This window comes from Prionailurus viverrinus, unplaced genomic scaffold (genome assembly GCF_022837055.1).
Source record: "Prionailurus viverrinus isolate Anna unplaced genomic scaffold, UM_Priviv_1.0 scaffold_38, whole genome shotgun sequence".
Taxonomy (NCBI): Eukaryota; Metazoa; Chordata; class Mammalia; order Carnivora; family Felidae; genus Prionailurus; species Prionailurus viverrinus.
In genome coordinates, this window is record NW_025927606.1 from 651,211 (window position 1) to 678,505 (window position 27,295).

At 61.6% G+C, this 27,295-nt stretch overlaps 1 protein-coding gene across 4 annotated transcripts in view; it reads left to right on the forward strand.

The window, feature by feature from the left end:
• Window positions 1-411: 411 nt before the first annotated feature.
• The window catches only part of GSE1 (Gse1 coiled-coil protein), a 390,726-nt gene continuing 363,842 nt past the window's right edge, over window positions 412-27,295 (forward strand). For 3 of the 4 annotated variants that reach the window (XM_047846322.1, XM_047846323.1, XM_047846325.1), the window contains exon 1: window positions 413-1,963. In XM_047846322.1, coding sequence (XP_047702278.1) covers window positions 968-1,963 — 996 coding nt within the window. In that variant the 5' untranslated portion in view covers window positions 413-967. Of the gene's footprint in view, window positions 1,964-27,295 lie in introns of all 4 variants that reach the window. The other variant, XM_047846324.1, reaches the window with a different exon arrangement.

The following is a 27,295-nucleotide window of genomic DNA, read 5'->3' on the forward strand; positions in this document are numbered from 1 at the left end:
GTTCGAGCGCGCCCGCACGCCGGTGGACAAGCGCATGTACTGGCTGAAGCGGCCGCACCAGTGCGACGCGGGCGCGGCCGGGCGCCGCGGGGCCGCCGGGGGCCCCCGCGAGTGGAACGTCGCCTACGCGCTGGGCGGCGCGGCCGGCGACGAGACGCGGGACTCCGAGCTGTCGGAGCTGTCGGACACCGACCCCCTCTCCGAGCCCGAGCCGGCCGCGCGCGACGCCGCCAGTCCCCGCCGGGACGGGGCGCCGGCTGCGGCGGCGGCGGCGGCGGCGGGGGCGGCGCGCGGCCCCCCGGGCCCCGGGCCTCGCGCGGGCCGCTGCCAGGAGTGGAGGCCGGCGCCGGGAGCCCCTCCGGGACAGGGCGACGCGGAGGAGGAGGAGGAGGAGGAGGAGGAGGAGGGCGTCCCCTCGAAGCCGCGCGGGGACGGGGAGCCCAAGGCCGGCACGAGGCGCCGGCGGAAGACGGCCGGGAGGCACTGGGTCCCCGAGGCCCGGGCCAGAGTCCTGAGGGGCGTTCAGGACCCTTGGCAAGGCCCCCCGGCCCAGGCGGCCCCCGCGGACGGCGCCAAAGGAGTGCCTCCGGGCACGGCCGCCAGGACTCCTCCGGAGAGCAGGCCGCAGGGGGAGACCCGCGGGAGCTACTGCGTGTCCGAGGACAGTGACATCAACATCACCAGCGAGGAGGAGCCTCTGCCCGGCGCCAAAGACAAGGAGAACGGAGGCGCCGGTCCCTGGGCTTCCCCGGAGAGCCGGGCCGCGCCAGCAGAGGGCCTCTGCTGCTACATCTGCGGGTCGCCGCTGGCCCCGGCCTCGCGGCACCAGATCCACGTGCAGAAGCAGGAAAAGTTGGCTCAGGCGCCCTTCTTCCCCTTCCTGTGGCTGCACAGCCCCCCTCCGGGGGCACAGCCCATCAGCGAGGGCGGCAGCACCCTGGTGTGCCCCTGCTGCTTCTCCTCGCTCATGCAGCAGTGGCAAAGCTTCGAGCTGGCCAACGTGCCCGTCCTGCAGCGACTGTACGTGGTGCCCCTGAACAGCCATGCCCCGGGCATGGCCTCCAAGGGCCGCCGGCTCCCCAGGGAGGAGGGCCCGCCCGCCGGGGCCCTGCCGGAGGCCTGCTATCTCTGCGGGGAGGATTGTACCCAGGACGCCCGGGCCGTGGCCTCCAGGATCCTGAACGGCACCCCCAGGGGCTCCATGCATTTCCCCTTCCTCAGCCTCCTGCCCCGCCCCCCCAACGCCCGGGCCCCCAACAAGCGCTGCGAGGTCCGGAGCTGTCCCAAGTGCTTCAGCGTCCTGGAGGACGTGTGGGCCCTGTACCGGGCCTGCCACAACGACGAACTTATCACCTCCGTGCAGGGCTTCCTGGGCAGGTACCACCAGGCCTTCTCTGCCTCGGACCCCGCCCTCTCCGAGCCGCCCGCGTCGGCCCCGGGCAGCCCGGCCTCCGTCTGCTACGTCTGCGGGGCCGAGCTGGGCCCCGGGAAGGAGTTCCAGCTCAACGTGAACCCCTCCGGCCGCCTGGGCGAAAAGGAGCCCTTCTTCCCGTTCCTCACCGTCTACCCGCCCGCCCCACGCGCCAGGCCCGCGGACTCCACCGGCCTGGTGGCCACCTGCGTGCTGTGCTACCACGACCTGCTGGGCCAGTGGCTGCAGCACGAGGCCCGCGGCGCCCAGCACACCGTCAGCGCCTGGTCTCGACAGTACCGGGTGGAGACGTTCGTGTGCTTCTTCTGCCGGCAGGAGAAGGAGCGGTGTCTTGGGCTGAGGGCCGTGCGGGTCGCCCGGCTGCCGCTGTTCCTCTACACCCTGCGAGCGAGCCACAGCCTGCTGGTGGACGACGGGCGGCAGCTGATCATCGGCGCCTGCGTGGAGTGTGGGACCCTGGTGTGCGCCGGCCAAGGGCTGGCCCGCCAGGGGCCCCTCGGTTGGAGCTCCCCGGCGGCACCGGCGATGAAGGTAAGCGGCGGTTTTCTCTTTGGCCTCTGCGATCCGAGCGGGGAAGGAAGGCGTGTTGTTTTCTGTGCCTCTGCCGGGGAGGCGTTTGTACTGGTTCTGTGTGCCGCGTTCCAGTAGGAGGTGCCCTCCTGGGGCCGCCGGGCCGGTGCTTGGGGGACAGCGCCGGCCTGGCCGAGCTGGCAGGCGAGTGGAGTTGGGGGGGACCGGTCTTGTGGCGGAACAGGGCACTGCGGAAAAGGGCAGGCGCGGGCCTGAACTTGAGGGTGTTTGCAGCGAGCGGAGTCTGTCACACGGAGGAAGCTCGGGGCGCGTCTGTCATCCGCCTGATAACGTTGGTAATTAGTGCGGCCACGCGGGTCACCGTGAGGTCTCTGCACTGAACCCCTTTGGAAACGCAGCAGACGTGGACGGTCCTCTCCGCTCCAACGCTCGCACTGTGTAGCTTCTGCAGCTTTCCACACCCAAGTTCACACTTGTCCTTTGAGACCCTCTGGTTGCTTAACAGCAGATGGAACCAGATTTTCAGACGTGGGGGTTTGGGACCCTGGGGGACAGTGGCCTGAGCAGACTACCCCCCCCCCCCCCACGGCAGGAAGAGAGTCTTTCTTCTCTGCAAATCAGCTGTGCAGAAGGAGGGGGGGGGGGTTGCTGGCGCCCTGTTTATAAGGCGCCTGCCTTCACGCTGCCTGCCCCGCAGGAGCCAGACAGGGCTCAGTTAATTTTGGATCTGCCTCTGCAGAGGCCGAGGCAGGACCTGCCCCCAGCGGGTCTGGGGGAGTAGGTGTGTGTAAGTTGGGATCACCGTCGTGGCCGAGGGGGCCCTGAACCCTAATCCCCACCAGAGACCGTGAGACCGGCCTGTTTGATCGGATGCCTGTCACGGTACCACGTCGCGGGCGTGGGGCCCGCGACCGGTGCTTGCTCTGTGCCGTCGCGCTCTGCCCAGGCTACCTTCTCTGCACGCGTCCCCTTCGGGCCGTGGAGGTGTCGCTGGGGGCTTTGTTGGGCCTCTCGTTCTAAACGGGGGCACACATCGCTCCCGCTGTGGGTGCGGACTCCTCGTTAGCGGCACGCGGCGGTCCAGCCTGTGGATCTGCTGCTGGGAATCTAAAGCGGTTTCCGGAAGGGCCAGGACTTGGGAGGTGAGCCCGGCTTCTGCGCTTGCTACCGGATCCCCAGCGTCTGGAACAGTGCCTGGCTCAGAGTAGGCGCTCCGTAAACATGTGTTGCGCCACCAGCGCCGTCCCCAAGCATCCCGCCCCGTCTCCTGGGAACTGAGCACGTGAGAGCACGTGTCTGTGCTCGTCCCCCTGGTGCGGAGCGGAGGTTCGGAGCGCCTGCCGCGGCATTCGGATGCCCCCGGAAGGTCAAGCCCTTGGCGCCCAGTGGGACCCTCCCATCCACCTGGTGTGTCGGGCAGACTGTTCTAGGAGGCAGGCCAGCTCCTCTGTGAGGCTGTCGCTTCGCGGGGTGGCCGCGGGTCTCGGGCTCCGTGGCGGTGCCGCGTGCTGGCCACAGCGCCCTCTCTGAGGTTTCCGACTGCTCTCTGCCCAGCGTCCACGCCGTGGCGAGTTTTTCCGTTGTTGATTTGCTCACTCATCGGGAGTTGGTGAGCTGCCAAGCGCGGGCCTCGCGGGCAGGAACTTGAGGAAACAGTCCAGCTGGGAAGATTGGGGTGGAGGGGAGCCTCGTGGGGATGAAAACGCAAGCCGGAGTCTGCCCGGAAGGGGTCAGCGTGAGATGGGGAAGGCTGGCTGGCTTGCTCGGTTTGGCGCCTTTTCCAAAGCGTCTGCTCCTGGGAGGCCTCTTTGCCCCCATCTCGCAGACGAGAGTCAGAGAAGTCAGGTGGCATCAGTGACCGTCCCACGACCAGTAGAGGTGGCTGCCGTGGGTCTTCAACCTACGTCTTCCCAGCCCCCAGCCTCACTCTGTCCTCGGGCGGGGTGCGGTGGAGAGGGAGGGGTCACGGGTGAGGAGGCGCGGAGACGAGGAGGAGGAGCGGTGCTTAGTGGGGATGACGGGGGGGGGGGGGGGGGGGGGACGAGGCTGGTGTGCACGGAAGGCCCCGGAGTCAGGCACAGGAGGCAGTTTTGGAGTTGGAGGCACAGGGGAGAGAGAAGAAGTCCTTGAAAGAAGGCTTGGAACGCGCCGGGAAGAGATCCACCCAGGGCTAGGCCGTGGCAGCCGTCCAGGTGGGTGGCGAGGCCATCAGCCTTGGCGGTGGGGGGGCGGGGTAGGGGGGAGGCGGGGTGGGGAGGGCAGCCGTGCGGCTCCAGTAGTCAGAGGGAGGACGGGGGAGCATCAGCTCCCGCCTGTGAGAGGGTAGAATGCCGGAAACTCAGCCTCCTGCCCTTCCTTCCTCCCTCCCTGCCATTCATTTAACGAATGTTTATGGAGCGCCTACTCTGAGCCAGGCACTGTTCCAGATGCTGGGGATCTGGAGGCAAGTGCAGCGCCTTCAGTGTCGGGGGGAGGGGCGCGGAGCCCGGCACAGAATACCACTTCCCGCGGAGCCGTAAACAAAGCGGGGCCGGGGCTCTCCAGAGGCGCCACGGTGGGCATGAGGCCTCAACACAGTGCGGCTGGAAACAGACCCGGGACTCCCGGCGGGGGCTGGCAGGGTTCGCTCCTGCCAGCCCCCGAGCCCTGTCTGTCTCCGCCGTGTGGTTTGAGAACTTGGGTGGGAGTGGCCAGGGGCATTGGAAGGTAGCCACAGGGAAACCACTGAGCCGGAACGGCATGTTCCGGAACCTCGTCTATACCGCCTCCCGCGATGCCTCCGTTGTTTCCTGCTCAACGTTCATTCATTGGTGAATCAGCTTTAAACGGTGTGAAAGAACATGGAGAAAGAGAGGGGACGGGAAAGAGAGAGAGGAAGAGAAAGGAAAGAAAAGGAGTCACCGACACCCTCTGTCGGGATCGTGTTTGCGGCTTTTCGGTCCAGCCGAGCGCACGCCTCCTGGAAGGCACCGTGCCGTGTAAACCACCAGACCTCTGAGCCGGCCGCGTGCACAGGACTGCGCTTGGGACGCCGAGGTGATCCTTCCTCTGGAAGGTCTGGGGTCTGAGAGTGGCTGGTGCCCGGTGGGAACACGGGACACACTCATTCCCTTCTCTGTCCCTGAGGTGCTGGCGACTCGGGGTTAGGTCTCTGGGCGGCCCCCGCATGCCGCCATGTCGCGGCCTCTGCCCCCCAGCCTTTCTGCGGGGGATAAGGGGTCGGTCGTCCCTCCCTCTGGAGCTAGGGGGCACAGCTGGCCAGGCTGCCCGAGATGGCAGCTGGGGACGTAATAGGGATGATGATGCCTTTCTAGAATGTTCTCCGCGTTCCAGACCGTGCCACGTGCTTCCCCCGTGTTCACTCTTACTGAGCCCTCACCACAACGCTGTTGAGGCAGGTGCTGCTGCCTCCGTTTCATACCGGAAATGACGACTCCACAGAGGTCAAGTGACTGGCCCAAGGTCGCTCAGTTGGTAACCGCGGGACCAGCATTGGACCCAGGAGGCCCGCTCTGGCGTCTGTGCTCCAGCCTCTAGGCTCTCTAGACCCCGGGGCTCCAGCTGTGAAGGTGGCAGTGCCCTGGAGGGACGTGGTTCTAATTTCCCCCACACGCCCCCCCCCCCCCCCCCGCCCCCCGAGCAGCGGAGAGGCAGGAGGTCAGCTTGCACGGGCCTGAGGTCCTGAAGGTCCCCCGCTGGCCGGCCCGGACGTCCTGTACTCCCCGTTCTCTGCCCTGCTGACTAGTGGCACCGTGGGGTTTTGCTCTCCCAGCCCTGCTCTGGTGTTCAGATTGCAGCTGGGACCTCCCGCTGCTGGTGGGACAAGCCTGTCCCCGTCCCCGACGGTCCGCCGCGGGATCCCTCGGCCTCCTTTGCAAGCGGTCTGTCCGGGGAGCGTTCCGGGGACCGGAGCGTGCAGCTGCTTACCTAACCGCCCCCTGGCCCCTCACGGAGGGGACACCCGGCCCGGCCCCCGGAGCGTGGCCTCCGCACCCAAAACAGGTGTTGCTGCCGCGGCCCCTTTCTTGTCTCCAGGCTGACATCTGAGGCCCGCAGAGAGCGCCTGTCATCACTTGCCTGTCGGGGCCGGCACGCACATCTGTTTCCCCTGTTCCCCGGCTCTCGGCGCCCACACGGCTCCGTGCTCTTCGGGGAGGGCCTGGCAGCCCTCCTCCCCAGCCCGGTGTGGGCTCGTGGGACACCTAGGCAAGGTGACTGGAGGCGGGGAGCCTTCCGGAAGATGCCGGGGTGGGCGGGGGGCGGGGGCTGCCCGGCTGGGCCGACACCGGCACCCTCTCTCCCTGGCGGCAGCTGGGCAGTGATGGGCTTTGGGCCTTTCTCGAGCTCCCACCGCCTCCTCCGAGGGGAGGGCTGTGCTTTTCTTGGCATGTTGGAAGCCATCTGCTCAGAGGAGTGAGCGCTCCAGACGCGTCTTGTCCTAAACCTGGAGGTGACTGGAGGCAACTGGGAAAGAGGAGGTTGAGGCAGAAGGTTTCCAGAGCTCAGCCCTCCCTGGAAGCAGGGAAGGGCAGGGGCAGGGCCGCAGGGTGGCCGTCTTTGGTGAAGTCCAGAGTCCTCAGAACTTTCCGGCCCCTTCTCTGCTTAGATCTCTCGGGATCTTACTCTTGGGAGGTTAGCTCTCTGTGACTGTCTTTGGAGGATTTGTAGGTTGTGGGCAGGTTTCCCCAGTCGGCACGTTTTCTGGGCTGGGGAAGCACCCAAGTCTGGAGATCACGTTCATTTTCTGCCCCTGGTCCCTATCCTGGTCGGGACGGGGAGAGGGGTGATGCGTCTGGCCCCCAGGAAGAGTATCTAGGAACTTGGCCTCCGATGGCCACGTAGCCCCAAGTGGGAGGTTGACGGGGGCCGTGGTGGAGGGAGCTTCTCGCCCTGTGACCTTCGCTCAGTTTCCCCGTCTGTCAAAAGGAGAGGGCGCCTTCCCGGGGTCTAGGTTTTCTTTCTTTTCTTTTTTTTTTCCCCAGCTGTGCTGAGGTCTGATTGGTATATAACATTGTGTGAGTTTAAGGTGCAACATGTTGGTTGGAAACATTTATATGTTATAAAACGATCACCACCGGTGTCACCACGCCGCTATTTTGTTTCTTTTTTCTGTGCGTTTAAGATCTGCTGTCTTAGCAACATTCAAGTATGTGATACAGGATCAGTAGCGGTAGCTACCGGCTGTGCGTTAGACCCCCTCCCTTGGTGATCTTGAACCTGGGAGTTTACGCCTTCCTTCAGTATCTCCCCCATCTCGTGGGGTCGGGGCTTTAAACTCAGGGTATGACGTGGGGGCCCCTCCCGTGATATTCTGTCCCACGTTAGGGTCAGGAAACCTCTTGGATCACCTTTTGGGGGGCGACACTATGCCAGGGGGCCCAACAAGCCCACAGCCTAATGCCACTTTGCCGGTGTACTTTTTCAGCAATACGAGCTGATTAGACGCATAGGTTTTGAAAGAAATCCCGGCAGTCCTGTGACGGGGACACAGCTGCCTCGTCCCTGCTCATGCTTCCACTCTTGTCCGTGGCCGCCCGGGAGAAACACACATTCCACCCAGCAGGTCGACAGCTGTTTGCGTACCTACGCGCCAGCAGGTGCTCTGAAGACGTGCCGTGGAGTCAGGCGGGCCCTGCCCCTGGCTGCTCGTGTGGGTGGGGGGTGGGGAGGCGGTGACACGCTCTGGCCATGGTCGTGCGGCGTGCCGAGTTCTGTGCTGGGACCTGCCGGGAGCTTGCAGGAGGGTGGGAAGCTGGTGTGTTCAGGGAAGGCTTCCTGGAGGAGGCACTCTCTAAGCTGAGTCCGAAGGCTGGAAAGGACTCAGCCGGGTCCATGTGAGAGTCACGTGCTCCTGGGGAGTATGTGCAAAGGCCTAGATGCGGCGAGTGGGATTTGCCTGAGAGCCAATTTGAATCCATTTGAATTTTATACCAGTGACTGGGCCCTAACCCAGCCTTTTAATCAGAATCTCTAAGGGGTAGCCCTGGAGCCCCTGGTATTTTAAAGCTTCCAGAAGATTCCAGCACTGCGGTAAGGACTGGTGAGGGAGGCCATTGTAAGCATAGCCCAGGAATTTGGGACTTTTATCTTGAAAGCTGTGCCGGTCGCTGAAAGGATTCGATTCTTTTGTTCAGTCTGTCTGTATGAAGCACCTGCTGTGTCCCAGGCACTGTTCTGGGCCCAGGATCCCACAGTGAGTAACCCAGATGGGGTGCAGGGAGGGCTGTGGCTGCGAGCAAATGAGTGGGCAGGGGGAGGGGGGAGGGCTGGGGGCTGTCACCTGAGCCAGGAGGACGGTCTGGGCAGGGGACCACGAGGAAGCTGGGGTGCCAGAGGGCAGGGGAGGGGGCCGGGCAGACAGGCCTGGCGCCCTGACCTTGCGAAGACATTGTTTTTGTTTCATCTGTTTTTCAGTTGAGATGTAATTCACACACCATAAAATTCACCCTTTTAAAGCCTACAACTCGGTGACATTTAGCTCATTCAGGGAGTCGTGCGGCCACCGGCACTATCCGGTCCCCCCCCACCCCTGCCAGCCCCGCAAGCACTCGCGTCCCTTCCGTGTCTGTGGGTGTACCTCTTGTACATTTCACATACGCGGAGCCACGCGACTCGCGGTCTTCTGTGCCTGGCTCCTTGGACACAGCGCGCGTCCCCGGTCTGCCGCGGCCATAGCAGGTGTCAGCACGGCGTCCCCGCACCGATGGGCGTTTTGCCCACCCGCGCCTCGGCTGGCGGACGTGGGTGCTGATTCTGTTGGCCCCCCGGGGACCATGCTGCCCTGAACGTCCGCGTGCAGCTTTTCGTGTGGACGCATGTCTGCGTTTCTCCTGGGGAGACGCCCCTGAGCAGGGATTTGCTCAGTCCCCTGGGAGCTCTGTGTTTCACGCTTCCAGTTCAGACTTCCCACCAGGGAGTTTAGTTTTTGTTTATTTATTTTTAGTGTTTATTGAGAGAGAGAGAGAGAGAGAGAGAGAGAGAGAGGGAGCACGAGCAGGGGAGAGGCAGAGAGAGAGGGAGACACAGAACCCGAAGCAGGCTCCAGGCTCCGAGCTGTCAGCACGGAGCCCGACGCGGGGCTCGAACCCATGAACCGTGAGATCGTGACCTGAGCCTAAGTCAGAGGCTCAACCGACTGAGCCCCCCAGGCGCCCCTAGTGGGTTTTAATGACACAGTACGACTTGGGTGGTTACGTCGGCTAAGGTCGACCAACTAAACGTGACCACGGCCACGCTCCTAGCCTAGGTCTCCTGACGTCGAATTTGAGTTTGAAGGTGGGAGTTGGTCTTCTCCCTGGGATAAGAGGGACTGTGTTAGCAATTGGGATGGGGCTGGGGCGCCCGGAGGGCTCAGTCAGTCAGGCCCCCGACTTCGGCTCAGGTCTTGATCTCACAGTTCATGGGTTCGAGCCCCGCGTCGGGCTCTGTGCTGACAGCTCGGAGCCTGGAGCCTGCTTCGAATTCTGTCCCTCTCTCTCTCTCGTAAATAAACATTAAAACAATAAAAAAAAGAATTGGGAAGGGGCTTTGGACTCGCTCCAGCCTGGAAGGCAGAAGTCCCGGATTCTGAGCGCCAGCACTCACAGTGGCCGCAGGCAAGACTCTCCCCCGGTCTGGGTCTCAGTTTTCTGTCTGTGAAATGGGAGTAGACGGTGGCCTGCTGGCTGGGCCCCTGGGCTCCTGTACAGCTGCCGAGCAGTAGCCATCTCGTCTTTCGGCCCCGTCGGCAGGAGCAGGACCGGGGGGGTGTGTGGAGAAGACCCCCGAGACAGACGTCTGGCTTGGCCGTGAGTCCCGTGGCGCTCCGGTCCCCTGCCCCCGCCGCCCGGGCCGCGTGCCGTTTCTCCCCTGCTGCGGCAGTGACCGCTGGTCGGGTTGGGTCTCTTCCACGAGGTGCCACAGCCTCAGACGACTGGCGCAGAGGTCGCGGTCAGCGTGTGGCTCAGCTGGGCCAGGACGGGCGTGCTGGGGCCCCGGGCAGGAGCGGGCAGCGCTGGGGGTGACTGTTTCCGCCTGGTGGGCTTTTGGGTGAGAGTGCAGTGGGGGCGAGGGAGCGGCCCGCGGCCCAAGGAGGGCCCCTCAAAGGTAGAGCCCACGGTGGCCACGACACCCCGCCCACCGGTTAGTGACAGCTGTGGGGCAGAGCCGGTGACGAGGAAGGGCCCTGGGGTTCCGTCCGTCCACCTGGTCCCCACGAAGACACAGCGAGGTGGGAGGGGAGGGCGATGACAAGCAGAGCGTGTTGATGCCGTCCCGCGGTGCCCCGTGGAAGCCTCCACCCCTCGTGTCGGGCAGGTTCTCCGATTTTGTTGATGAGGAAGTTGAGGCCCAGAGAGGGGAAGTCACTTGCCCAAAGTCACACAGCCGGGAGGTACAGGAGCTGGGATTTGAACCGGGCCATCCGGCTCCAGCGTCCAAAGGCTTCCCTGCGGCACCACACTCCTCCCGAGTGGGTACCCGGATGCAGCCACGTGGCAGGTGTGTGCGGGTCAGCGCGGGGAGGGCTGAGGGCCCAGCCAGGACCTGGCCCCCGTGGGGGCAGGGGAGGCAGTGGGGATCTAGGAAGGCTGCCTGGAGGAGGGGGTCACTGCTGGGGGTGCTACAAACGGGCAGGTTTTATTTGATTCATTTTTTTAGAAGTTTACTTACCTTGAGTGAGGGAGACAGCGCAGGGGAGGCAGTGGGGATCTAGGAAGGCTGCCTGGAGGAGGGGGTCACTGCTGGGGGTCCTACAAACGGGCAGGTTTTATTTGACTCATTTTTTTAAACTTTATTTATCTTGAGTGAGAGAGACAGCGCAAGCGAGCATGCGAGCGGGGGAGAGGCAGAGAGAGAGAGAGAGAGAGAGAGAGCGAGCGCCCCAAGCGGGTTCCATGCCACCAGCACAGAGCCCGGTGTGGGGCTCGATCCCTCAAACCGTAAGATCATGACCTGAGCTGAAGTCAAGAGTCGGGTGTTTAACCGACTGAGCCCCCCAGGCGTCCCTGGGCGGGTTTTAAATCAGCGGTGAATCCACAGAGGTCTTCCCTTTTTGAGTTTATACGCCAGTCACGCGTTCTAAATGTTGTTTTATTCTTTTAACGTGCTTGCTGCTGACTGTCAGTCGATTATACCGTAGGAACCGCCTCAGTGTTCGAAAGGTATCTTCAGACCGCGTTGCGTTTTACATTAAAAACATCACGTGCTTCATGGTGGAAGACGTGGGGCAGGTGACAGGTGGCCGCGTGCCAGGTGCGGTTCACCCCTGCCTTGTGGGTCACCCGACCGTCTCAGCTCCGTGTCCACGGCTGCCCACTGATGGGTCATCAGCCCCAAACCTCCGTGGGTCCCGTCATTGGCCCCACTCTGTCACCAGCCACGCGGGGGACCTTGGGGAAGATGCCAGTCTCCTCCCCGGGCTGCGGGTTCCTCCCGAGACCATGGGGGGCCGGGTGACCTGCGCTGTGGATGGGTGGCATGGGGCCCATTTTTCAGATGCAGAGACCGAGACTCCTGAACCTGGGAGTTCGGGAGGGATCGAGTTACAAGCGGTGAGTGCGGGAGCTGGGACCAGGGAGAACTGGGTGGTCCGGCTCCAGGGCCTCGGCCTTTCCACCCCCGCCCTGACTTAAGTAGCACTTCCTGGACATGATGTGGGCCTGGCAGGGACCTGGCCTCTATCCCGCCCTGCCCTGGTGTAGCCGCACAAGCACCCGCTTCCAGAAAGGGGGCTCGGGGGAGGGGGTCGGAGCATTGACACACGGCAGCGCTGTTTTATAGGCCGCCCCGGAGCCGTAAACCTCGTCTCCCGGCTTCCAGACGAGAGGCTTTGTAGACGGGGATTAAGAGGCTTGTGTGGGTCCTGATGGGCTGGAGACGCAGGCAGGTGGGAGGCAGGCGTGGGCCTTCCAGATCCTCGGGCCAAGCAAGGGGGCACCGGGGCTCCCGGGGACCACAGCACAGCGGCCACTCGGGGACAAAGGAGGCCGGGAGGAGCCTTCAGGCAGTGGGGGCTCAGCTGGCCTGAGAGCCTGGCTTCCCACTGGCCACAGCAGCAGCTCCTTTAATCCGATTCCTTTGGGTGGCTGGATTCCTCCAGGCGCGGCTTCTTCCCTTTCTCACAGTCCCGCGCTGTTCGTCCTTTTGTGCGATTATGCGACGTCCCGGGACCGTTGGACGCGGGAGGCCCCGGGCCTTCAGAGCGAGGGGCTTTTCGCGGGGCTCCTGGCCGCTGCTCCCGCCCCGAGGAAAGCAGCTCGGCCGCGGGGGCCACCTGGAGGCACAGGGCGGAGTGGCCTGGATGTCCCTGGGCCGCCAGCCCTGCGGAAAGCGGCCCGGCCCCTTCCCCCGGCCCGTTGCCTGCGGAAGAGAGGGGGTGCCGTTCTGGAGACAAAGCCCCCGCTTCCCCTCTCGTGCAGGAGCTGAGGACTTGCCCACCGGACTTGTGCGTCCCCAGCCAAGCACGGAAGGGGGCTCCCGGACTCCCTCCCCTCAGCCCTGCGGTGCGGAGAAACCCGGCCCTGGGCTGGTGGTGGCAGAGCATCGGACTGGCCCCAGCGGCCTTTCTCCACCTTCTCACGCTCTGCGTGTCCACAGGGGCCTCGGTTGGCGGCCCCACCCTCCTGCTTCCCGTCACCCCTCGCCCTCCTCCTCTTCTCGAAGCTCTGCATTTTCTTCCCTCTGCAGAAACGCGCCGAGGGGCGCCTGGGTGGCTCGGTCGGTTAAGCATCGGACTCCGGGTCTCGCCTCGGGGCGCGATCTCACAGTTCCTGAGATCGAGCCCCGCTCGGGCTCTGCGCCAACAGCTCGGATCCTGCTTGGGACTCTCTCTCTCTCTTTCTCTCAAAATAAGTAAACACACTTCACAAGACGTGCAGGGCGGTCGCGGGCCTGGTTTTGCCAGCTCCCGTGCCGTGTGATTGCGGGTTCCTCCCCACGGATGGGCGAACCCGGGTCCCCGGTGACCGGTTACCCGTCTCTCGCCAGGTGCCCGGGACACCGGGACCTTTCTCTGGGGGTTAAGGACTGGCTTCCGGGCAGCCCCACGGAAGGCGGGCGGGCGTCGCTGGAGGCCCGCTGAGTCAGGACAGCGGCTTGCGGGGGGTGTCGCGGGAGCCCGGAGGGGCCCTTCTTCCTGCGGCCTCCCCCGGCCCCCTCCACGTGCACAGACATCCTGCCCACGTCCAGCACCCTCCCCCCGCCCCACGCGTTCACAACCTTCTCTCCTACATCCTGTGCCCTCGCACGCGTGCGTGCCCCGGGACGTGTGCACGCCCCGGGACGTGTGCACACAGGCCGTGCCGCGTTCTCGGGGGGAGTCGTTCCTTTCCCCCCCTCTAACGGTGTCAGTGTTTTCCTCCTCGCTGAGTGTTGCAGGCACCGCACGTTTATGACTGTTGTGTCTCTGATGCGTTGGTGCCCTTGTCGCGGTCCTGCGTCTCTCTCCGGTAGCACCTCGTGGTCCGTTTTATCGGCACGTCCCCCGTCTGGAAACGAGGCCCCCGAGGCTCCGAGAGGGAGGGAGGCCCCCCCGCCCCCCAGAGGCCACCCAGCTGCCAGCACCAGGCGGGACGCACCCTTGCCCTCCGCTTTCTCCGCCCCGCCAGCTGCGTCGGGGCGGCAGGTCTGGGAGAAGCCCCTTCCCGGTGACTCTCTGGGTGCCTGCGTTTCGATGTCATCGCCGTCAGGCGGCCAGAGCCGTGTCCCCGCCCGCCCTCAGCCCAGGACCCCCCAGGAGCCCAGCATCTGGCCCGCAGCCTGTGGGAGCTCAGCGGAGCATGCTTGGAACACGCTCTGGAAACTTCTCACCAGACTCTGCTCTGGAGCTCCTCGCCCTCCCCGCCCCATGTGGTGGGACCGTCCCCAGCGTGTTGGGGCGGACCTTCTCGGTGCTCACGCGGGGGAAGAAGCAGTTCTCTGGGCGGCAGGAGAAATGTTTCCCCCTCGCTGGCTTCTGCGTGGGCCTTTTGGAACCTGGGCCCAGTCCTCCTCCCGGTGGCTTCACCCCGGCCCGGCCCGCGGTCGGGAGCTCCCCGGGGGGCTCCGTGCTGGGGGCCGGCCGGTGGCCTGAGGCATCCCGGCCAGCTCCCCGGGCCCGGGTCCGCGGGAGAGCTGCCTCCGTGTACCTCCGTGGGGCATTGTGGGAAACTCTGGGGCCCTGCAGGGAGCCTGGGGGGACGTCGCCTCAGAGCCGTGTGTGTGTGCGCGGGACGTGACGGGCAGAGTCCCCAGCGGGGGCCTGGCAGGCAGTCAGGACTCCAGCAGAAGTGGCGACCAAACTGCTGGGAGCAGGGGAAGGAGAGGGAGGCGTCTGAGGCCCCGCTCACAGCCCGTTGGCCTCAGAAGGCCCCCACCAGGGTCGTGCCTGTCACGTAGGGAGGGCTCCTGGTTACCCTCCCGTGAACCTTGGCCTCAGCTGCAGGGAATCCGGGCCGTGTTCCAAATGACCCCAGCACGGAGCTGTGGGAGGAGGCAGCACCGGGGATGCGACACCTGGAACTGTCCTGGGGCACCTGCCATCTGAGCTCTTGTCACTCGTTCTCTGGGTTCCTGGTGCCGCCTGTGAGAGCAAGGGGGCATCCGGGCAGACGGCGGAGGGCCCTTCCCGGGACTCGTGGCCCGGAGACGACCCACGTTCGCAGTTGGCGACGGTCGGCAGGCACCTGCCACCTGACCGCCTGTCTGTCGGTCTGTCCGTGGCCCCGCTCCCTCTTCTGGATGTGGGAATTCCCACGGCACGTCTGCCACGGGGCTCGGGACATCGTGCGTGCCCAGCAAGTACCGTCTCGTAACTGTTTTTGCTACGGGCCGTCTCACTGCTTCGCCAGTCCTCGTTCTGGAGAGCTGAGCCGTGGAGCTCAAACACACAGGGATCTGGACCCTGTTCGTGGAGGGAGGCGAACCGGGAGGGGCCGCGCTGGGGTCGGGCCCCAGGAAGAGGAACACGCTGGAAGCGGGTTAGGAGAGTTTACAAAGACCCGTGCTTCTCACATACGTGTTTCTCAGCCCTCAAAACGCAATGCAGAACCGGGTACATACGTGTATTTTCCTGGGGAGAGGGTCTGTAACTCTTGTCGTCAGGCTCTCACGGGGGTCGTGTGGCTCCCGGTGGGGAGAGAGCCACTGTCACGGGTGCGCTTAAAAGCGCTACGCGCGTGCCCATCCCCTCGTTATTGCTTGAAACCCCAGCCTTGTCCCCGCCGTCGTGTCTTGACGTCTGCTCTTTCTTGCCCTTTGCCGTCTGTTTCTTGCTCCGGGGCGCCTTCCTTTGCTAACTCCCGCCCGCTGGAAGTTTCTCCTCTCTCCTGGCTGCCCGAGGCACTTGTCTGTAGGCAGCTTGGTCACTCGCGGTAATAACTTTGTTCCGTGCGGTCTCATGTGGTCTTCTCACACGTGCGAGCCCCGTCTCTCCCACCGGATGGAGAAAATAGCTAAAATTGGGATCGGTATCCTTTGACCCTCATGTATCGAACACGGTGTTTCCTTGCAGCCCACGGGAGCGGTGTTCCTGAGGAACTTTGCGGCAAGATCAGAGTCTCAGAGAGGATAGGAGCTGGGGGAGGGGGGGATGAATGGAGATGGCATTAAATATATGTTTTTAAAAACCACCAGAAATGAAAGTTCGAGGAGACGTCGCTGCCCGAACCAACTAGCTTTGTCCGCATTTAAAAACCTGCTCTGGTCGGTAACCCTGTGTTCTTCAGCGGATAAGAGACTTGGCCGCCGTCTTGATGTGCTGAGAGAGAATTATTCCATGAGGTTTATTTCTTCTTGAGTCTGTTCTGGTAATTACTGTTTTGTCAGGAACTTATCCATTTCATGCAGGCAGTCAAATTAATTGGCATCACGTCTGTAGACTATTCCCTTAGTATTTTTCTTCTTTTTTTTTTAATGTTTATTCATTTTATTTTATTAAAAAAATTTTTTTAATGTTTACTTTTGAGACAGAGAGAGGCCGAGCATGAACGGGGGAGGGACAGAGAGAGAGAGGGAGACGCAGAATCCGAAGCAGGCTCCAGGCCTCCGAGCCGTCAGCACAGAGCCCGACACGGGGCTCGAACTCACGAACTATGAGATCATGACCTGAGCCGAAGTCAGACACTCAACTGACTGAGCCACCCAGGCGCCCCTAAATGTTTACTTATTTATTTTAAGAGAGTGCGTGCACTTGTGTGCCCTTGTGCCAGCAGGGGAAGGGGCTGAGACCCAGGGAGAGGGAGAGAATCCCAAGCAGGCTTCAAGCTGCCAGCACAGAGCCCAACACGGGGCTCAATCCCCTGAACAGCGAGGTCAGAATCCGAGCTGAAATCAAGAGTCGGAAGCGTAACCAGCTGAGCCACCCAGGCGCCTCTCTCTATTCCCTTAGTATTTTTCTAATGTCTGTAAGTTCTGTAGTGATGCCCCCTCTTTCTTTGGTGATGGTGGTAAGTGGTGCCTTCTCTTCCTTCTTGATCAATCCAGCTAGAGGTGTATCGATTTTACTGATCTCCTATAAGGTTTATATTTAAGAGACTGTGCCTTTTAAAAGTTTTTTAACCAGCCCATTCGGGCTTGAAAGGTAATGTCTTTTATGCTTGCAGCCTCCCTTGCTCTGTTTTTGCAAGTGTGGATGAAATGTTCGTGAGGCCACTAGGCCCTTTTCCAGGTTATTAATGCTTATGGGAACATTTTCCATGCCTGATGTCCTCTCTGTCTGTTGAGTCAGTGGAGGTGAGAGTGATTTCTGTCCATCAGCCTGCTCTTGTGACCTCGCTGGTAGTCAAGGTGCTACGTCCTTTTGCTGGAGGGGACTTTATCAAACCTTGTTGAGTAAGAAACATACTAGACTTAAACATTTTTGAACGCAGAAGAGGAAAACTGTGTTATCTCAGAACCACAGATGCGAAGGATAACCAGCTGTCTCTCGTATATTAATGGCTGTCTTATTTGGAACATATGCACGTAATAACGACATATTGTTTTTTATTATACAAAATATTCACTGTTAAAAAGGCCCGTGTCTTTCCATACTTTGGCTACAAAGTATATTTTATCTGTGACCGTGATTGCAATCTCTGTTTCTTTTGTCTTTGCATTTATGGCAAATTTCAGAGCTAGACTCCTAGGACGGGGAGGAACCTTTGTGATTCTTGAGTCCCACAGCCCTCACTTTTGTCAAAGACCCTGAGGTCTGGGGAGGGGGTGGGCCTGGCCCCGGGCACGTTGGAGGCTGAGGCTGCACGCAGGTGCCTGGGACATTTCTACTCCATCAGCCACGGCTTTTCCTCTGGCGACAGGTGCTTGCGTTCACGATGTGAGGGGCATGGGATCCCCAGCCCCGGGTACAAAGGTGGCCCTCGGGAGGGCAAAGCCAGAGGGTGAACAGCACCCTCTGAACCCACCGGCCTTCCGTTTCCAGGACCTCCTTGTGTCCCCTCGGGGCCAGGGGAAGTTTTTTTCCTGTGGGAGTTGCATTCTCTAAAAAAAAAATAATTTTTTTGACAATAGCTTTATTGAGATATTATGAAATTCACCCTTTTAAAGCATGCGGTTCTGTGGGTTTGTTACATTCACAGAATGGTGCAGCCATCACCACTAATTGTAGAACGTTTTTCATCACCCCTGAAAGGCACCCCAAGCTCCCCTCCCCAAGTTCCTGCGAGCACTACTTTCTGGATGGATGTGCCTGTTCTGGACGTTTTCTAGGGATGGAATCATCCCACCCGTGGCCTTGTGTGGCTGGCTCCTGTAGCTTAGCGAAGGGCTGTCCAGGGTCACCCCTGCCCTTGTGCCCTGTTACGGCCGGATGATATTCTGGCGTGTGAATGTGCTGCATTTTCGGTCCATCCGTCCGTCGGTGGGCGTTTAGATCGCCCCCACCTTTCGGCTGTTGTGATTCCCGCCGCAAACATTTGCGTACAGGTGTTTGCGTGAGTGTATTTTTTTTTTTCTCTTGGGTGTGTTCCTGGGAGCGGAATTGCTAAGTCCTGTCATAACTCTGTTTAGCTGTTCGAGAAACTGCCAGACTATTTTCAGAGAGGCCGCGGAGGTTTAGATCCCCACCAGCGATGCGTGGGGATTCTTACGTGTGATTTGCTTTTACTGTTTTTTAAATGTCTGTTTATTTATTTTGAATTTTGTTAAACGTTTTATTTATTTTTGAGACAGAGAGAGAGCGTGAGCAGGGGAGGGGCAGAGGGAGAGGGAGACACAGGATCCGAAGCAGGCTCCGGGCTCCGAGCTGTGAGCACAGACCCCGACGTGGGGCTCGAACCCACGAACCGTGAGATCATGCCCTGAAGTCAGACGCTTAACTGAGCCACCCCGGCACCCCATCTGTTTGTTTATTTTGAGAGAGAGAGTGAGGGTGTGCGTGTGAGTGGGGGATGGGGGGAGAGAGAGAGAGAGAGAGAGAGAGAGAGAGAGAGAGAGAGACTTTCCCAAGCAGGCTCCGTGCTATCAGCACAGAGCCCGACACAGGGCTCGATCCCACGAACTGTGAGATCATGACCTGAGCCAAAATCAAGAGTCAGAACCTTAACCGCCTGAGTCCCCCAGGTGCCCCAAGTGTGATTTGCTTTTAAATGAGATGCAGAGCAAGCATTCTGGTTACACTTACTGATACAGCAGTGCACGTTCAACAGATGCTAGAGTTCTTTTCTGGTCTTGAGCCTTCATGTCAAAAGAAGACTTCTGGGGCGCCCGGGGGGCTCAGTCGGTTGAGCGTCCGACTTCGGCTCAGGTCATGACCTCACGGTCCGTGAGTTCAAGCCCTGCATCGGGCTCTGTGCTGATGTCTCGGAGCCTGGAGCCTGCTTCGGAATCTGTGTTCTGTCTCCCTCTCTCCCTCTCCCTCTTTCGAGAATAAATAAACATTAAAAGGTTTTTTAAAAGGATTTTAATGCTTTTTATTTCACTTTTAAAGGGGACGGATCCCGGCTCCAACACTCCCTGTGAGGTCTTGAGCAAGTAACTCCTGTGCCCCTTAGTTTCTTCCTCTGTAAAGCGTTGGTGATTGAATCTGCCTCAAAGAGGGGGTCGAGTGGATTCATGCGCCTGCACTCAGCCTGGTCCCTGGCAGTCGGCAAGCTCCGCATAAGCGCTGGCTGTCCTCTTGACCTACGATCGCGTTGTCGCGGTGGGGACTTGGGGAGCACTGCGCCCCAGCCCGGCCTCACAGCTCTGAGGCAGCTGCCGTCGTGGTTTCCTCCTCCTGGGCGCCACCGGGGCGTGTGTCCAGCAGGTTGAGACGGGGCCCCCACGCGGAAGGAGCCTCCCTCACCACCCCCCCACCCCCCCCACCCCGCCCCGAGCGGATTGGGACTCTGCAAAATGCATTCAAGGCGATGCTGGAGAAGCTTTTTTGCTTGAGAAGATGTCCTGGACCTTGTGACACTCAGACCCTCCCTCGGGGTGGGTGTGGGATGGCGGCCTGGAAGGACGAGACCCTGAGGGAAGCTTCCGGAACGTGAGGGTGGGAGCCTGCACCGGGAGGGGCCCGGGACGAGGGAGGAGTTGGCACCAAGGGCTCAAGGGAGCTTACCTGACAGCGTTGAGTCTTTTGCCTGAAGTCTCACGTGTTCAGTGTTGAAAACTTAGCTAATAGAGACTGAAGGGACATGATGAAAACTCCCGGTGATTCCATAACCCCGAGCTTCCAGCCCACTTGTGCTGTGACTTCCCTAGCTGAGAGGTGGGGGACAGTGGCAGGATTCGTAGGCGAGACGGGGCGAGTTAGAACGTGTCAGGGCAGAGGGCCGGCCGTGACACAGTCCTCGTGGCACGGAGCGTCCTTGGACGAGGGGCCAGATAGTGACCACTGTTCGTCTGTTGCCGGACACCCAGCTGGTTTCTGGGTTTTCACAGATGTGGGCTGCTGGCTAGTAAGCCTTCTCGAACCTCTTCTGCCCTCCCGGAAGCCTCCGCCCTGGGCCCGTCCCCGTCCCGGGCCCCCCCGCCCTCTGGTTCCCATCAAGTGGCCCCATGGACCGCCCCGGCCTTGCCCCATCGGGCAGCGGGGAGCCTGGGGACTTCCTGGCCTCCCCGCCGGCCGTGCAGTAAGTGGCCAGAGGGGCATGAGACCAGGAGGGGGGCAGTTTTCCTCGGCAGCCTCCGAGTGGCTTCCCGGGACCGGCAGCTGGAGAATGGTGACAAGCCCCCGGTGCCGAGAGACCACGGGAGCCCCGCGCTGACGGTGTGCCCAGCGCCCGGGCTCCGCCGGGTTCATTTCTCTGGGCTGTTGTTCAGGCTTTTTAGCAAGAGAATGAGGAAAGCTCCCGAACATCTCCTGTGTTCTCCATGTTCTTCCATCGATCCTGTTCTTCAGGGTTGATTTATTGAACACCTGCTACACGGTTGGGCGTCCCAGAGGGAATGATAAATACACCGTCCTGTTGAGTACGTGTGACGTCCCCATGCTACAGGTGTTAGTTGGCCGGCTTCATTTAAAACAAAAAGAGAAAACTTAGGGGCGCCTGGGAGGCTCAGTCGGTTAAGCATCTGACTTGGGCTCAGGTCACGATCTCACGGTCCGTGGGTTCGAGCCCCGCGTCGGGCTCTGTGCTGACAGCTGGGGGCCTGGAGCCTGCTTCGGATTCCGTGTCTCCCTCTCTCTCTGCCCCTCCCCTGCTCGTGCTCTGCCTCTAAAATATATAAACATTTAAAAAAAAAAAAAAAAAAGGATGGGCGAAGGCAGTATTGTCTAAAAATTAAAAAAAAAAAACAACCTTATCTTGAGATGATTGTAGATTGACACGTAGTTGTGAGAGGTAACAGACCTTGGGTGCCCCTCCCCTAATCTCCTCCAGTGGCGGTATCTTGCATAACCGCGGTCCGATGTCACAACCAGGATATTGACCTCGACACAATCCACCGACCTCGTTCAGATTTCGCCACTCTTACACGCACTTGGACACGTGCCTCTGTGTGCGTGTTTGTGAGTGTCTCCGGGAGTGTTTGTGCCTCTGTGTCTGTGAGGCTGTCTCATCTTATGGGGAGGAAGTGAAGTCCCGGGGCCCCGGCCCTGCCCAGGACCCGTCCGCCGGAGCGCACACAGAAGACCTGGGCTCTCCGTCTGGCCCCTCTGACTCCACGTCATGACTGGCTCTAGGAAGAAAAGTCAGGGTTACTCGTCGCCGCCCTTCCTGGACACGGTAACCCCGTCGGTCTCTGCCGCGGCCGTGAGCCGAAAACCCAGACAGGCTAGAATCATAACACGTCGGTGCCGAGCCGCTGGCTTCTCCATCTCCCAGAAAACCGGGGCTCCCAGAAGGGAACAGTTGCCTGACCTCACCCCGCCAGCTGGTCAGGGGCTGGTCTGAGGCCGTTTCCTCCAGCTCTGCCTGCGGCAGTAACCGCAGGGAACTTCTTCCGAGAGGTGAAAGGACAGAAGTCCCTGTTGAGCACGAGTTCCAGGCTCAGGATTCAAGTCAGTTACCAGGGAGATCGCTGGGGGACATTTGGGAAGGTTTCTGGGCAGGAGAGGACTCTGGACGTGTCCGGGGTGACCTCAGACGGTTAGCCTGCCCCCGGGTGTGTGCCAAGGGACACTGATGACTCGGGTGTTGGGATGACTTCTCCTCCTTGCTCACGTGTGTTTGGGAACAGGGTATAGGAATCTGTGCTGGGTTGTGCGCGGCAGGACTTATCAGTGCCTTTCATGCTCCGACGTTCGCTCTGACCCTCGGGGTAGAGGACAGATTGCTATTCTGCATCATGCATTTCGGGAACTGCTTGCTGAGACACCCTCCGACATGAGATTCTGAGAGTTCAGGACATCCACCGCTCTGCTGGGGCCGATCGTGGGACCAGCAGCTCTCAGATAAATGCGGAGGCTCTTTCTCGGCACGGGAAAAACAGGAATGACATGACGAATGGCAAGCGGGATGCAGATGTGCCCACCCCCCGTGATCACAGCCATGTGCCTCTGCGTGTGCCTGTGTGGACAAGCGGGGGAGGTCGGCCGCCTTAGGTTGACAGAATTCCAGGTGATTTATTATTTTTAATATAAGATTTTTCTTTCTTAAACCAACAAAGGAGGTTGGGCTCCATTCACTGGGGCAATAAAAAGCCATTGTGTGTTTGAAGCAAGGGTTGAGGGCGACCTAACAAAAGCGGTTTTAAGAGAATTTTTCTGCGTGGTGTCGGGCAGGCAAGCTGGAAGGAAGGAGACAGGCAGAGACCGTGGGAGACGGCGGCCGGGGTCCTGGCCTGGGCAGGGGTGGTGGCCGAGAAGGGAGAGCTGCATGTGGCCTCACGGCTTTGCAGTTTCCCAGGGCCCAGAGAGGTTATGTCACTTGCCCTGAGTCACACAGCTGATGGCCTGCAGACCCGGGACTTGGAGACAGTTCTCCGATTTCCGAGTCTTGGAACATTGCCACCTGGCACGTAGCTGTCTTCATCTGCCTCGCATTTTCGCCAGTATTCAGGGTACGTACTGCTAATCTACGCTGTAGAAAACAAGGCGTGTGTGTGTGTGTGTGTGTGTGTGTGTGTGTGTGTGTGTGAGAGAGAGAGAGAGAGAGAGGAGAGTCAAGATGTCCGTTGCAGCATAACCCCGTGAATTTCTCCGTGACGGAGAACATTCAGCACGTCCCAAGGCCCTGTGGCACCCTGAGCGTCACGGAAAGGTGGAGGCATCGAGAGTGCGCCCTGTTTTAAGGGTTAGCAGCTGCTTTCCGGTCACTTCTGGTCTGTAGGCCCTTGTTGGATGCTTTTGGGGCCAGAGACGCTTGGGAATTTTTCGGCTGGTGGCCAGCGTCTTTCGTGCAGAGGCTGTATTTCACCTAACACCCAGTGGGGCCTGGGCTGCACAGGGTACTTGTGCGAAACATGTGAATGGTCACACCCAGTGTGCAAAAAGCTGAGACTACAAATAGCCCCCAGGCCAGGCAGGTTTCTCCCCAAACGAGCTCAGAAAACTTTTGGTTTCCAGAAGTTTGGGCTGTGGGGGCTCTGGGGAAGGGTTTCGGGATGGGTGCTGTGATTGCCTCGACGCGGTAGATGCCCTTGAATTACAGAAAGCCCGGGGTACGGGAGAATCTCGGTTTCCGTGACTGGGAGAGAAGGTCCTCTCCTGGATTTTTCCACAGTGTAGAAATGGGGGGGGCAAGGTGGTGGGCGCCTGGGGGGCTCCGTCGGTTGAGCATCTGACTTTGGCTCAGGTCACGATCTCGCGGTCCGTGAGTTCGAGCCCCGCGTCGGGCTCTGGGCTGATGGCTCGGAGCCTGGAGCCTGCTTCGGATTCTGGGCCTCTCTCTCTCTCTCTCTCTCTCTCTCTCTCTCTCTCTCTGCCCCTCCCATGCTCATGCTCTGTCTCTCTCTTTCAAAAATAAATAATCACTTTTAAAAAAGTTGAAAAAAAGAAATGTGGGGAAGGAGTCACATCTGATCGTAAGCCCAGGCGGCTGCCGGGGTCGGGTGACAGAGAGCCAGGAAAATGATCGGCCTGCTGTTCACAGACCCCTGCGCTGCTTCACTGCGGTGAGCGTGTTCCTTCTTAAATCTCAGAGAAGGAGAGGGTGTCCCCCAGTGTGCCCATTGTCCCCCCCGTGCCAGGGGGCGTTGGACACTCACTCGTATTCGCCCCGTTCTTCCCTGGTTGCTGGCAGCCAGGCCTGCCCGGGCCTCAAGCAGCTCCGTGAATCTGTCCAGCAGCCTGTTGCCGTCCTGCACAAATGCCCCCGGTGGCCCCGGGAGGGACGCCCGGAGGCCGCGAGTCTAGATGGGATGCATCCCCGCGTTCAGAAGCTAAGTGGATCCCTATTAAGATCGGAAAAATCCATTTTTAACCGAATTTGAAGGTCACCCTGTGCTTAGGTTTCTCCCCAGCACGCTGAGAGGGACTGTGTGGCCTCAGCTCTTCCGGACCGGCCACAAGCCTTGGGGCGGGCCACACTGTTGTCAGGGGTCCCAGCACCCCAGGACGGGACCCCGCTGGCCGTCTGGTGTCCTCAGGCCAGCAGCCTGCTTCCCGAGGGATCAGGGGAGGGACTGGATGTGACTTTTCCATGGATCGACCACCGACTGAGCGCCGACTGTGTGCCAGACGCAGGAAGGACCAGGGGCTGGTCCCAAGGGGCACAGAGCCCAGTGGGAGAGCTGGACGGACGGACGGACGATTCCAGGACGGCGGAACGAGGGCTGGGCCGGGGTCGGCATCCAGGGTGAAGAATGTGGGAACACACGTGGGGCGGGGAGGGGCGGGCCGGGCTCTCTAGCTTCAAAACCCCACATCTGTATCCTTGTCTGGGGCCCCAAACCCCAAAGAGGTCAGCACCTCCAAGCGCAGTCCCAGAGGTTGGGTGAAGGGAGCCCCCGACGGTCACGAGAGAGTCAGCCCGTCCTCGGCGCTAAAGTAAACGCCTCCGTACGCTGGGTCACTTGGCAGTTCTCTCAGGATCGACGTTCCGTGTCACCTTGGAGCGGGCCCCTTCCCTGGGTGCTCCTGTCTCCTGGACGGACAGTGGGAACGTTCTGAGGGCCCCGACCACGGCGCGGCCAAGAGCCCGAGGCCGGGAGGGACCGGGGCGGGCGCAGACCGCACGGCCGGCCCGGGGCTGGCCCTCAGCTTTGCGGCGGGAGCCGGGCTGTCGTGAGCGGAGCAGCGGTCAGCACGAGCGTGTTCACACGTGGCTCGGCCACGCCTCCGGTGTGTGACGAACGTACGAGGCAGCTTCTCAACGCAGGGTCCACGGCAAACCACCCAGCCGAGTGTGTTTTCTGTAAGGAGGCCTCAGTTCTTGCTGCCCAGGGCACCCTTGTGGTTGGGGGGGCCTCACGGGCCGCGGCTGCCTGGGGCACCCGCTGTGGCCCTCGGGGTCCTCGCTGCCGGGTTGCGAGTGGAGAGGTGGGGGGGGAGGAGGCGGGATCAGGAGCCCCACCTGCCTGGGCCTGCGGCCTCCAGCCCTCTTTGTCCCTCCTCTCTGCTGTCACCCTGTTGGGGGAGGGGGGCCTCAGGGCCACAGAGCGCCCGGGGGAGGAGCCCTTGTGTCCCTTGATGTACAAGGGGAGGGGGCCCTGCGTCTGCCGGCTGGATGAAGGGCTGGGTGCCCAGCTGGCCAAGTGTGCACGTCTTCCAAGCGCCCGCTGGGGGCAGGCTCCCACCCGGGACCGGGCAGGGGTGCCCGTGGCCGTGGACAGCACACGCCGGGGCCTCTGCCTGCTGGGAGCTGACCTAGCGGCCAAGGAGACGGGCAAAAGAGAAGCAAATGAGCAGAGCGTGGGCAGGTGCGCCTGACGGTGGCCGATGGGGTAGCTGGGAAGGAGGTGGCCCAGAGCCCTGCGGCCGGAGGCTTGTCCTGGGGAGAGCGCCAGCTGCTTCCCCCGTGGGGAGACCCTGGCGACTTCAGAGGTGCCATGCACCTTTTCCCCTGGTCAACCCTGGACGCCTCCGTTTGATTCTGAGGAGCACTGCAGAGACCCCTCCCTCACCTCCCAGCGCCCCCCCGCCCCCCCTCCCCCAGCTCCTGGCTCCCCGGGCCCCCGCACCGCCTTCCTAGCCAGGCCTTCTCTGCGTTGGCAAAGTGTGAGCTGGGGCGTGGGGTGCCTTCTGTCCCCCGTGGGGCTCGCGCGGAGCAGAGCGTGAATGCCTGGCCCGTCGTTCTGACCAAGACGCGAGGGAGGGAGACGCGCCGTGAACCCCCTCCCCGAGACCCCCCGAGACTGTGTATTCTCTCCCAGGCGCGTTGGCTTAATGGCGAGGAGAGACAGGTTGGTTCGCCAAGACTCTCCTCCTCCGTTTCTGCGTAAATACGCGGTGTTTCCTTGTCCAGCAAAAAGCGTTGGGGGCGGGGACTCAGAGGTTGCGCCTCTGCCCTTTGTTTTCTGTCTGAAGTCTAAGTGTGGGAGCTCGGGATCCAAAAAGGATTCATCGGGCACGTTCTGTTCGGAGGGCATACTTCGCCCGCTTAGCCACGGGCAGCAGGGAGCGTTTGTGAGCAGGAGTGCGACGTGACCGCAAACAAAGCTGACCCCCGTGTGGAGGCCAGGGTGGCATCCGGAGGCTGGTAGCCAAGAGAGCGGGGGTCAGGGGGAGACTACTGCACCAGTCCGAGCCCAGATGTGGGGGCAGCATGGATGGCCAGTGCGGGGTGGGACAGGCCGGGCCCGGAGACAGACTTCCAGGCCGGAAGACGTGGCCGCCTGCTCTCTCCGACTTCGCCCTGCTCTCTTTTCTCCTAAATAAAAATAGCCAGGACTGTCACCGTGTTCTCTGCCGTTTGAGGACAATCCCACCTGCTCCCCTGCCTGCTCCCTGACACTTTGTCACTCTCTTCCTCCCTTTCCTTCCACCTTCGGATATACTTGGGTCTCATCTTTGTCACCAGCAGTGTTTGTCCTTGTGGGCCAAGTTTATTTTTCCACGTGGGGCTCCAGGGTCCCTCGCGGCAGGGACCTCTTGGAAGACTCCTTGGGTGTCTGTTTTCACCTGGGCGCCCTCCTTGGAGCCCAGATGTGCTGCACGTGGGGCCGGGCCCGGCCTGGGGGGAGTGGGAGGCCGAGTCATGCCTCGTCCGGCCACCCCCTGGTGACAGGCCACGGCTGCTGGCCGCGCCCCCTCCTGTCAGCTCTTTCTCCTCTACCCCCCCCCCCCCCCTGCTGGGGCCTTGGCTCCCGGCCCCGGACCGCCCCACAGAGGATTTCTCCCCAGAGGCTCACGCCTTGGGTCCCGTCCTTTCTTCCGGGAGCGGGTCCTCTGGGGCACCTGAGCTCACATCTGGCTTTGGGCCTCTCCCCGAGCCCCCACCTCCTCCCCACCCCTGCCCTCTTCCTGGTACCGCGTTCAGGATGACCACTGTGGGCCTGGCCTTGACCTGCGGGCCTTCCACGCGGCCGTGCGAGGGGCGGGGAGCAGTGAGCACGGGAGGCTGGAACAGGACGAGGGACGCGTGGCCTGGGGGGTGGTGCCACCGCAAACGCCCTGCTCCCCTCCCCGGGCTGGGCCTCCCCTCGGGAAGGCGGTGGTCCGGGCGCACAGGCCTCGCAGGACACGGAGAGCGCGGGAGGAGCGGAGGGCGGCCCTGAGGCCCATCTTGCGGGTCAGGAAACTGAGGCCCGCGAGGGGGGTTTTCTGTCGCGTAACAGCTTTGCTGAGACGCAACTCACTCATCCGAGGGAGCACAGCTGAGCGGCCGCTGGCGGTTCGTGGCCCCACCTCCGCGGTCAGTTTTAGGACACCCGCGTCAGCCCGAAGGAAACCCCGTTAGCAGCCGCTCCGCACTGCCCGCCCCCAGCCTGGGAGGGACCCCCGTCCCCTCTCGGTCTCCCCGGGTCTCTCCGCTCTGCACGTCTCGCGTGAATAAAGCGACACGGTCCCCCGGCGACAGCACTTTGCACGTTAGCACAGAGCTAACCCTGAGCGGGGCTGTCCTCTCT